This window comes from Hylobates moloch, unplaced genomic scaffold (assembly GCF_009828535.3).
Source record: "Hylobates moloch isolate HMO894 unplaced genomic scaffold, HMol_V3 SCAFFOLD_26, whole genome shotgun sequence".
Taxonomy (NCBI): domain Eukaryota; kingdom Metazoa; phylum Chordata; class Mammalia; order Primates; family Hylobatidae; genus Hylobates; species Hylobates moloch.
Window position 1 is genome coordinate 928,912 of NW_026652301.1, and position 12,213 is coordinate 941,124.

General features: G+C 44.9%; 1 protein-coding gene across 3 annotated transcripts in view; it reads right to left on the reverse strand.

Annotated features, from left to right (window-relative positions):
- The window catches only part of LOC116463120 (SAM and SH3 domain-containing protein 1), a 208,575-nt gene extending 197,865 nt beyond the window's left edge, over positions 1-10,710 (reverse strand). For all 3 annotated transcript variants that reach the window (XM_032146081.2, XM_032146083.2, XM_032146080.2), the window contains exon 1: positions 10,282-10,710. In XM_032146081.2, the coding sequence (XP_032001972.1) occupies positions 10,282-10,443 (162 nt within the window). In that variant the 5' untranslated portion in view covers positions 10,444-10,710. The remainder of the gene's footprint in view (positions 1-10,281) is intronic.
- Between the last annotated feature and the right edge of the window lie 1,503 nt (positions 10,711-12,213).

Here is a 12,213-nt window from a genome sequence, read left to right on the forward strand (position 1 = left end):
ATGAGAAGGAGTCTCACTCTGTCTCCCAGGCTAGAGTATGGTGGTGTGATCTTGGCTCACTGCAACCTCCACCTCCTGGGTTCAAGCAGTTCTCCTGCATCAGCCTCCTCAGTAGCTGGGAATACAGGCGCCTGCCACTATGCCTGGCTAATTTTTGTATTTTTGGTAGAGATGGGGTTTCACTATGTTGGCCAGGGTGGTCTCGAGCTCCTGACTTCACGTGATCCACCGCCTTGGCCTCCAAAAATGCTGGGATTACAGGCGTGAGCCACCAAGCCTGGCCTTTGTTCTCATTATTTAAATAATCCTCATGAGAACCCAATGATGTTGGTGACTGTCAACCTCATTTTACAGATAAGGAAACTGAGGTACAGAATAATTAAATAACTCACCCAGGTCACATGTCCAGTAAGTGTTAAAGCCACAATTTGAACTCAAACAATCTAAAATAGTTCCTTTGCTCTTAACTAATTTACTATTCTACCTATCAGCTTTCTAAGAGATGTTCAATTAACTTTGAGACGGAGTCTCGCTCTGTCACCCAGGCTGGAGTGCAGTGGCGCGATCTCGGCTCACTGCAAGCTCCGCCTCCCGGGTTCACGCCATTCTCCTGTCTCAGCCTCCGGAGTAGCTGGGACTACAGGTCCCTGCCACCGCGCCTGGCTAATTTTTTGTATTTTTAGTAGAAACGGGGTTTCACCGTAGTCTCGATCTCCTGACCTCCTGATCCACCCGCCTCGGCCTCCCAAAGTGCTAGGATTACAGGCGTGAGCCATCGCGCCCGGCCTTCAATTAACTTTTGTTTGTTTGTTTCTAAATGTTTTAACTCACAGATTAAGGTTGTTACTCTTCTCTTTCAAAACTTTTTTTTTTAAAGACTGGGCATTTCCAAACAAGGAATGCTACAAAGTTGTTAATGGTTTATTTTACAAAGGAGGTCTTTAAAATCCTATGAAAACAGACAAAGACAAACTCGTATAGCAAAGATACATATTCTTGAACTAGAGTATTCCTTTCCTCTACAAATAATTTAATGATACATATTCTTGAACTAGAGTATTCCTTTCCTCTACAAATAATTTAATGTTGAAACACTATATTTTTAAAGCACACACACAAACACATAAACATGTTTTAGCTCTAGGTTAAAAACAATTGTTGGCTGACAGCAAGACCAATACAAAATTATTATTAAAGTCAACAAAGTCAAGGGTGCTTAGGATACATTTTAAAGGAAACTAGGTCCTACCAGATTAAGGGCAGTTCAAAAAAAAAAAACAAAACGCCGGGGTAACTAGGGCTCAGGGCATATCCCAAGATCTTTTATTCTGCTCCTCAATGGTTCTTTACTTAAAAATCATGTGATTCTTATAATGCTTTTATTTTCTTTCTTACTACCTCATGCTAGGAGAAAGAAGGAAGCCACAACCAGGCAGAGTGATGGGTGGACACATGGAAACTTCCTCACTCACTACTTGCTGCAAAACGAAACTAGCAAATAGTGAATGAAACATCAAAATCAACCACGAATGGAACTTGCATCAGACACCCAAGGAGAACTGCAACGTATCTCTGTGAACACAGAGAATCTTAGTCTGAAGAGCAAACATAAATACAAATATATTTCCATTTTCATCAATCATCTTGAAAAACAAACATAAATACAAATATATTTCCATTTTCACCAATCATCTTGAAAGCCATAGAAGAGCCTTTCAGAAAAGAAAAAACTACTATTGCAGAAAGGAAATACTAGCCCTTTCTCAACCATTTGTCTTCTGAGTGTCAGAGTTACCATAATGCCTGGATACCCAGTCTCCAGGATGGAGATGTCTGTATTACATGACTTGACATGGCAGGAAAGATACAAGATAGGTTATCTCTATGAAGCATCTCTGTCATAAAGAATTAATGCTGCCCAGTGAAACACTTCAGAGAACAAAAGAAGGGACGTTTGACATCTGGCTAGGAGCAAAGCTAATGAACAGACCTACCATTTTCAGGTCTTCTTACAAAAGTGAATTAATAAATAGATGAGCATATCATTTGAAAAATGACAACTTATGTAGTCACAAAAATACATTTTATCTCAAAATTAGTCTGAAGGTTTAGTTAATTCTTGTAGTCTCAGTCTGTACTCATAGGTATTAAATGGTATCACTGATAATGACAGTCAGTCTCTATCCATTTAGATTCACTCTTTTGAGACCAATTTCATTTTTACTAATGACAAGAATGCGTGTCAACCACAGGCAGGCACATCATCCATTACAGTGGGATTATGACAATCAAGTCTTAGGAAACAATCAGGTAGCACCACAGCACTCTTAAAAAGGATACATTAGATAAACTATAGTTTTTCCTCTTACACCCTTTGTAAAATTGAACTACGGATTTGCAAATGAATCAATTTGCATTGAACTACGTATTTCCCACTATTTCACTGTACTCTACAATTAGCTTTTTTTTTTTTTTGACACAGAGTCTCACTCTGTCGCCCAGGCTGGAGTGCAGTGGCGCAATCTCAGCTCACTGCAAGCTCCGCCTCCCGGGTTCACGCCATTCTCCTGCCTCAGCCTCCCAAGTAGCTGGGACTACAGGCGCCCACTACCACGCCTGGCTAATTTTTTGTATTTTTTTTTTTAGTAGAGACGGGGTTTCACCATGTTAGCCAGGATGGTCTCGATCTCCTGACCTCGTGATCCACCCGCCTCGGCCTCCCAAAGTGCTGGGATTACAGGAGTGAGCCAGCGCGCCCGGCCTCTACAATTAGCTTTTAAAAGAATGATTTAAAGATTTTTCGGTGGTGTGCATATTGTTATAAATAATAATTCCCCTTTTAAGGAACCACATTCTACCAGTATAGAGAGACAGGTATATAAATATTTATACATATATACATGGATAGATACATTTTTCTTTTTTCTTTAATAAGAATTACAGATGATGTCTCGCTATGTTACCCAGGCTGGTCTAACTCCTGGCCTCATGCGATCCTCCAGCCTTGGCCTCCCAAAGTGGTGGGATTACAGGTGTGAGGCGCTGTGCCTGGCCACCTTTTCCTTTAGAAAGAAAGAAAATCGGCCGGGCACGGTGGCTCACAGCTGTAATCTCAACACTTTGGGAGGCCGAGGCGGGCGGATCACGAGGTCAGGAGATCGAGACCATCCTGGCTAACATGGTGAAAACCGTCTCTACTAAAAATACAAAAAATTAGCTGGGCATGGTGGCAGGCGCCTGTAGTCCCAGCTGCTTGGGAGGCTGAGGCAGAAGAATGGCGTGAACCCGGGAGGAGGAGCTTGCAGTGAGTCAAGATCGTGCCACTGCACTCCAGCCTGGGCGACAGAGTCAGCGAGACTCCGTCTCAAAAAAAAAAAGAAAGAAAATCACAAGGCATACGACTTCTTTAAAATGTCTTGCATTAACTCAGCCCACTCTTGAGTGTAAAAGAATTATCAAAAGAAAGTTACCATGGAGCAGTCTTGATTACTTTAGAGACTGCACAAAGTGTTGGGCCTCAGGAAGCCAGAGGACAGGTAATGACGTGACACATAAACATCTGGTTGGGGCTCTCACTATCCCTGCCTGGGTCACTAAAGTAGTCTCCTTCCCTCCAACCTCATTGCCACCCCATCGCCTATAAAAGTTACTTTTCCGGCCAGCGGGCGTGGTGGCTCATGCCTGTAATCTCAGCACTTTGGGAGGCCGAGGCAGGCAGATCACCTTAGGTCAGGAGTCCAAGATCAGCCTGGACAACATGGTGAAAACCCATCTCTACTAAAAATACAAAAATTAGCTGGGCATGGTGGCGGATGCCTGTAATCCCAGCCACTTGGGAGGCTGAGGCAGGAGAATCGCTTGAACCTGGAAGGCGGAGGTTGCAGTGAGCCGAGATTGCGCCACTGTAACTCCAGCCTGGGCAACAGAGTTTGACTCACTCAAAAAAAAAAAAAAAAAAAAAAAGAAAGAAAGAAAAAAGTTACTTTTCCAAAACACAGAAGCAATTAGGTCCCATGCCCGATGGCCTCTTTCACCGGTGTCCACAAACCCACAAACCTTATCCAGCCACATCAGCACCCAGATCTGGGAGATCTGTGCCCTTCCACCTTTGTCCCTCTTTGCTCTGCGGAGAAGGACTCACCTCGCACCTTCCTTTTTATCCCTCTCACTAGAAAAGACCTCTCTGGGAACTCCTACTTATCCCTCAGGGCCCAAATCCAAAGGTGTGTCTGGAAGTGGCCGCCCAGATGCTCCTGGGTTGCTGATCCTGACTGAAGGGATCCTACCGCCTTCAGGGTGCTCTGCCCACCGCCCTGTGAGGTTGGGTATGTACTCAGCAACCGTGGGGCTGAGGCTTTTGCAGCAAAACTAACCCTTTGTAGAAGTCAAGGGCAAGTATCGCTAATAGCTCAATAGCTTAAACAAACAAAAAATAGCAGCCAATAAACGTCTGAATAAGATGTGTGAAAGAATGAACTATATACAGTTGCAAATGGAAGTCAGTTTCAGGGAAATACATGATCCAACTCTCAGCCTCCCCATCTACTATCTGCATGACTTAGGACACAGACGTTTACATCTGAACTGTAAAATGAGGACAAGAATACTCACTGACCACACCTCCTATGAGGATCAAGTAAGGAAATGTATGCGCAAGATCCAGCACAGCCCCAGGACTCTACACAGGAGCACTGCCTCCCACTCTGTCCCCATAGAGCTGCATGCAAAGGACCTGAGTAAGAAGCCAGGTGGCAGAGGGAAGGGTTATATGGCTGAGCAAAAGAAAGACAAGGTAGAGAACAGCAAATAAAGGCAGAAAGGCAGGAGAAGGGAATCATGAAAGAAGGTCACTTAAGCTTAAGGGGTCTACTATAGCAGGAAAAGATTCGGCAACCCCAACCAAAATTATCAAAGCCGGCCAGGCGCAGTGGCTCACACCTGTAATTCCAGCACTTTGGGAGACCGAGGTGGGTGGATCACTTGTGGCCAGGGATTCGAGACCAGCCTAAACCCTGTCTCTACTAAAAATACAAAAATTAGCCAGGCGTGGTGGCGGACGCCTGTAATCCCAGCTACTTGGGAGGCTGAGGCAGGAGAATCGCTTGAACTCGGGAGGCAGAGGTTGCAGTGACCAGAGATTGCACCACTGCACTCCAGCCTGGGAGACAGAGTGAGGCTCCTTCTCAAAAATAAATAAATAAATAAAATTATGAAAGCCATTGACTTAGTCTTTGGCAAAGAAGTGAACATCCAGACGCCTGAGTTCTGCCTCCTCTCTGTTACCTTGAGCAAGTCTTTTACACTCGGCAGCCCTCCAAACCCTTCTCTCTAAGTGAGAGTTGAGGGTGCATTTCCAAGGGCGCTTCAGTCCCTTCCACTATATAACCTTGCAACTTCTCCACGTAGAGAGGCCACAAGGCTTTCTTCAGTGGGCTAAAAGGAACATCATAAAATTAAGATGAAGTCAGAATATTTGAAATGGGCTTGACTCTCAAATTCCAAGACGTAAAATTAATTAAGTCATTAGCTGATAGGCACAACTCAAGACACCTCCCAAGAGAACATGTAAATTAACTGCTTTCAAAGGAGTTAGCATTCTAAAAACCCCCTCAGGATCTCACTAACATCTCCCCTCCCCCACACTTGGCCTAAAACGACAAAGGAAAAGAGGGAGACATTTTGTTTGTTTGTTTTAGGGGTTTTCTTGTTAATTTTTTAGGAATGGAGTGAATAGTAAGATAGGATGAATATAACAGTTTCTGTGGACTGATGCCTGCCTTTCTGTAGCTTGCACAGGAATTAGAGTAGGGGAAGGTTCGGAGTATCTCTATACAATGGATATTTTTTAAGCATGCTGGGAAATGGGTGTAAATTGTAGAAACAGTGCAAAAACAGAGGAAATTTCAGGTTTGGGGGAGGTGCATCTTGCCGGATCCTGCAAACAATAGGCACTTACTAACCCCCTTCCCAGTTAACAAGTAGATTTACAGGCTGGGCTTCGCCTTAGAAGTCCTCAAATCCTGTAGGCAGAAGCTGAAGAACCATCACAATTTACCAAATGGATAAATCAGTCCTGAAAAAAGGATCTACCACACCGAACTGTATCAACAACCTTAGCAATTCCCGCTCTTAAAAATCACTTCCCTCCCCTACCTAAAAAAAGGAATGCTGTGTCTGCCAACTATGGAGTAAAGAAAAAAGGGTAAAATTCCACAAGATTCCAACTCAGTTTTGCACTTCTCAATAGAAGTCTACACATGTCATAGGGAGAGGTGACATGCTTTGAAAACCCTGGCCTACTACATGTGGTAGTGTTAGTGAACAGCATGGCACATTTCACAAGAACGCCAAGGTTTAATAGCTCAGGGCTTACAAACATGTTGCAATTTACCATTAGTTTCCAGTGGAAGCACCGGGATTTTAATTTGCATGATGAAACTGCCCAAAACGTAGTTTCAGCCAGAGCAGAATTCATTCACATCTTTATAAATGCACCCCATTATATTACAGCAGGCACATGTGTCTTGACAGAACAATGGTTTGATGTGACTCCCGCATTTAAGAAATACATACATTTTTTTTTTCCTTTTTCTTTCAACAAAGCTATGTTCTCAGCACCCAGTTAAGTCAGGAGCACTGGAGATAGAAAAATGAGTAAGACACTGACCCTGCCCTCCAGGCACTCACAATCTAGTAATTTTTTTTTTTTTTTGCAAGCTTGTTTTCTGTTAATTCTATATCCATTTATATATTCACTTATTAGCATTTATTTATTCTAGCACTGCTCAAACATTTTCATGCCATAAATTATACTATTATTTCTTTTCTAAATGAGCACTTTGTTAACAATTATCTGAAAGCAACTATTTGGTGCTTAACTGTGCATGGACTGAATTAATCTAAATGCAAAATGTGTCCTAATGAACTCAAACCACCATCCTGTATTTACTGAGATCCATGACTCTGGGGCAATACTTTCACTGGGTTATAACCAACAATATCCCCTGGGGGACAACTGCCCAATAGCGCTCATTCACCCAAAAATGTTTTCACTTACTAAGCTGTGAGTTTTGTCATTTCAAATTTCCACACACAGTATTGATAAGCTGTGTGGTTTGATTTCCACAATTAGAAGAATCTGAAAAAGCAAAGTAGAACTGTGCCTGAAATCTGTTAAGGATGATGTTCAGATGTGTAATTTCCCGACTACCTCTACTCTCCTCTTCATGTTCAGTATGGAAAAAGAATCTTGTAAGTCACATTTTACCTAAAACACACAGGATTTCTAAATGTACTGAATTACATTTCTACTGAATTCATCTGAGAGAGTTAACTGTGGAGCGTCGTGACATCAGGATCCCTACTGCTGAGGCCAGCAACCGGGGACAAGTCTAACATTGTCACTAACATGGTATGTGCCATTGGTCAAGTCACTTCACCTGTCTAAATTGACAGATGATTGCAAAATCTCATATTTTAAATAAAAAAGGAAGGAAATGGTGTCTCTTGTTTCAGTGAGAATGAAGCCAACTGTTAATTTTGTGTCTTGATGTATTTCCCCGAAGACTCAGTTTGTATAAACACTTGGATAACAGCTTTCCCTCCCTTTTAGCCTGGTGTCTCCCTGCAAGCCATCTACAAAGGAGCAGTAAGCCATGTCTTCCTCTGAATTTTACTAAGGAACAATCTCCATGCCTGTTTACCCCAGATAAACAAGGAGAAAACATGAGCAAACACAACCTGTCTGGGACAGGCTTTACGTTCTTCCCAGCCTGATACTGAATGATTAACTGAAGTACATATTTTCTTTGCTCCTGCATCTGCCCTTCAGGTGTGAGCTTCTGAAGCCCCATCCCATCTTTTTTTTTTTTTTTTTTTGAGACGGAGTCTCGCTCTGTCGCCCAGGCAGGAGTGCAGTGGCGCAGTCTCGGCTCACTGCAAGCTCCGCCTCCCGGGTTCACGCCATTCTCCTGCCTCGACCTCTCCGAGTAGCTGGGACTACAGGCGCCCGCCACCACGCCCGGCTAATTTTTTGTATTTTTAGTAGAGACGGGGTTTCACCGTGGTCTCGATCTCTTGACCTCGGGATCCGCCCGCCTCGGCCTCCCAAAGTGCTGGGATTAAAAGCGTGAGCCACTGCGCCGGGCCCCCACCCCATCTTTTAACTCAGCCAAAGAACACTCGACTACAACTGACCCAACAGTGCTGCAATCTGCCAGGGAAGGGAAAGCAAATCTGCAGAAAATGCCACCGGCCAACCCTCTTCCCGAAAAGAACCCTCAGCCCAAGTTTCATTTCAGCAGGCCCCCGACCCTCCCTGCCCCCAGCCCAAAGCCCTAGAGTAAGGGATACAATGGGATATTATCAAACCAATTTCCTCAGTAACTGAAAACTTAGAACTGGATCTAGACAAGAAATAATAGGATAACTTACAAACAGTCTATCGGCCGGGCGCAGTGGCTCACGCCTGTAATCCCAGCACTTTGGGAGGCCGAGGTGGGCGGATCACAAGGTCAGGAGTTCGAGACCAGCCTGGCTAACATGGTGAAACCCTGTCTCTACTAAAATACAAAAATTAGCTGGGTGTGGTGGTGTTGCGCGCCTGTAATCCCAGCTACTCAGGAGGCTGAGGCAGGAGAATTGCTTGAACCCAGGAGGCGGAGGTTGCAGCGAGCTGAGCTCGTGCCACTGCACCCCAGCCTGGGCGACAGAGCAAGACTTTGTCTTAAAAAAAAAAAAAAAAAAAGTTTATCACAACTTTAAAATGTCCATTACGTTTTCTGGAACTTCAGTGAAGGATCACATTCATCTGTATACTTCAGAAAATGCAAAAACAAAACCTTTTCAATCTAAAATATATATTAGATTTAGGTATATTATATACCTGTGCTATATATAGTATGTAAATGTACATTGTATGCATATTTATATACATTTTTCAATACTGGAGAGTGACAAGAGCAGATAGAAATCTTTAACCAACCCTCGCTGGTTCTCTGCATACTAAGAATCATAAATACCAGTGGTCACCTGAAAATAGAGTAACTGGGCTTTTAGGATGTCTAGAAGGAAGAGACAGGAGACTGTCTGCAGGAAACAAACAAATAAAACCTGAAAGACAGCTACACTTACTGAGCCTCTACTATATGCTGGACAGTCTGCTGAGTACTTGATACACACACCAACCCAGCTAAATCTCAGAAACCCCAAGAAGCAAGTGTTCTTTTCTTCAATTTTCAGGTGATGAAATTGAGGATCAGAGAGGTTGAATAACTTGGCCAGGATCATTTGGTCAAGATCTCCAACAGTCAGTTGGAGAGCTGGCATTTGACCTAGTATAACTTACTTTGAAGCCCAAGAGTTTAATCACTGTGCTAAAAACTGTACAGGGTTTATCATTCCCAAAGAAGAACTTCTTTCACTCCATCTCCTCCCATTCAAAAAATATAAGATCTCAAAGCAAATCTAGAGTCTTTTCTGACAATCTGCACATCTGGCCATTCCAAGTCTTTAAAGTTGTCTTTTACGTATGGATTAAGATGTCTGACTGTAATAACCCTCGCCCATCCGATTCCAGTGTACCTGCCTAACTACAGCTCCACCAAAGCAAATCTATTACTTCCCCAAGGTATTCAACTCTGAGCAGGTTAAAACTTCATCCTCCATACAGAAGAACTGCTTCCCAGAAACTATGCCAAATCCAGGGGCGATTTTAGTCACTGGACATTTCAAAATACATGACAGCACAGATTTTGCAAAATAAGTCCTATTGTTTTAGCCCCAAACATATAAAACAAATATCCTGTAACTCCAAAAATTGAAAAACTGCAAAAAAAGTAGGCGAACATTTTGGCAGTTCTGAGTAAGGAAATGTTTGTTTTCCCTCTTGTGGTCACACAACAAATGGTGAAGAGATAAACATCAGTAACATCAGCCTTTTCCCAATCCTGCATCAACCAAATATTTATTTACATCTACTCTTTGAAGGCCTCTTTCTCGCCTTTTCCACACCAACATCTCAGCAGGTGTCCCAGATTAAACTGTTGACTATCATACCCGATTGTTTAAAAAACACCTATTGACGGGACCTGTGGCTAGTTATTTTTTAATTAGGGGTTGAAATCCTATACTGTGTGTATTTAGCCCCCTAAGAACTAGAGCCAGAGAAGGACGCCTCTGCGGAGTGGTCTGCCCAGTGGGTGGGCGAGAAGGGAGCCCCCGGTTTCAGAGGGGCTGCTGCGAACTGCACTTCCTGCGCCGCCCCCTCCCCAGGTAACTCACCAGGATACCCATCACGTCGGTCCAGAGTCGGGAGAACGCCTCGGATGTGCCAGCACCCGGCTCGGGCTCCGGTTCCGGCTCCGGCGCGGGCTCGGGCTCGGGCTCGGGCTCGGGCTCGGCCTCCGGCTCGGGCCCCGGGCCAGCTGCTCCCGCGTCCTCCATGGCCGTGTCCCGCGCGCGGGCCGTGCGTCCCAGTCCCCGCGGCGCCCTCGCCCCGCACCCGCGCGCAGCCTGCCCGGATGCCTGGTCCCCGCCCGCGGCGTCACCGAGCCGCGCCCCCGCGCTGCATGCCCCGGCAGCCCCTGCCTTCCCGCGGGGGCCCTTCGCAGGCGCCCGCACCTCGGCTCTAGGTGGCCACGGGCTGCGCGACTGACAACTCCAGAAACTTTCCCACCCCACTCGGCGCAGCAACAGGGTAGCAGGAGGCAAAGTCCGCACCACTGAGTTGTACGGCGGGGAATTCGCTCGGCCCAGAAGCAATTAAACCCGCTGCAAAGGCGTTTCTTCCTGTGACGGGAACCAACTAACTAAGGCACGCGACTCGTTCCTTCTAGCAAGTCTTGGCAGGACCCGGCAGGGGTGGCCGCGGCGCCTCTAGATCTTGGAGGGAGCTCCCCGGGACCCCTCTCTTCAAAATGAGCTCTTCCAGCTCCACATGACTCTCTCCCCTCGAGGCTAAAGAAAGCGTTTAGCAACAAAAGGTGCTCTGATGTCAGGCTCTTTGCATGGAAATGAGCCTCGGACAGGAGAACAAATCGCCTGTTGAAAGAGCAGCCGCGCCGCGGTCTCCGGCCCGCAGAAGTTTCCAATCACGCTATTCACGGAAACGCTTTTGGTCACGGAAACCCGAGAAAGTTAATCTTTAAGCGACTCCCGCCCAAAGGCTTCACAAGTAGTCCGTGTCGCTACAATGCATACCTCGCCCCTCGTGAAGTCAAGCGACCCAAGGAATTACAATCCTGCCTCTGCCAGCCAAGACTTCTGTGCAAAACGAGTGTGAAAGCTTGGGCACGAGCCAATGTTTGGATCATTTTTTATGAGTGGGGGCATTTTGGCTCCTGAATGCCCACAATGCCATGCATTGCTAGGGCTTTCGGCTAATTCAGGGAAATGCGCTTTGGGTTTTAATTATTCCTTTACATTAGGGACACAGGGAAGGGCTATTTTCGAAACTAAATTCAAATGATTGTGTAGCCAGTCAGCCTACACACACTTGGGGCCCTGTGTTTGTGTTTTTCCAAGGGGAAGCTCCAGAACGGATTTATTTTATAAGGGAACTAGCCCTGGAGAGGTGATTTTCCCTTTTGTGATTCTATCTTTCAAAACCACTCAGAGTTTTCCTTGGAAGGTGACAATGCACGTCACATTCGATTTGGTGATTGATCACTTTTGAAACAGTTAAGAAACCACATGCAGTTTGCTCTTCTGTTAGGGCCTTGTGGTTTAAAAGGAAAAAATAAAACAAGTGAGATGCCCCAGGGAGAGGGCCCTGCTTGTTTTGAGGCCTCTCCTGTTACTTGTTGATTGTAGGGGTTTTTTTGGTTTTTTTGTTTTATTTTGTTTTGTTTTCCTTCTGAGTCCACTTGAAAGGGGATAAGAGCATGTCCTTGAATTCCCCTTGCTCAAGCATTAAGTGCTGCGAGCACCAATCAATGCAATGGGTGAATAGTCCTTACAGGAAAGTTCAAAATGTAAAAACATTTTCAAAAGTAACTACATTTATAAACACAATCCCTGATCATTTTTGTGTGTTTTTGGCAGGTGCGGGGGCTCGCGCCTGTAATCCCAGCACTTTGGGAGGCTGAGGCAGGCGAATCGCTTGAGGCCAGGATTTTGAGACCAGCCTGGTCAACACAGCAAAACTCTGTCTCTACTAAAAAAAAAAATAAAAAATAAAAAATAAAAAAAACAGCAAGAGTGTTGGAGCATGCC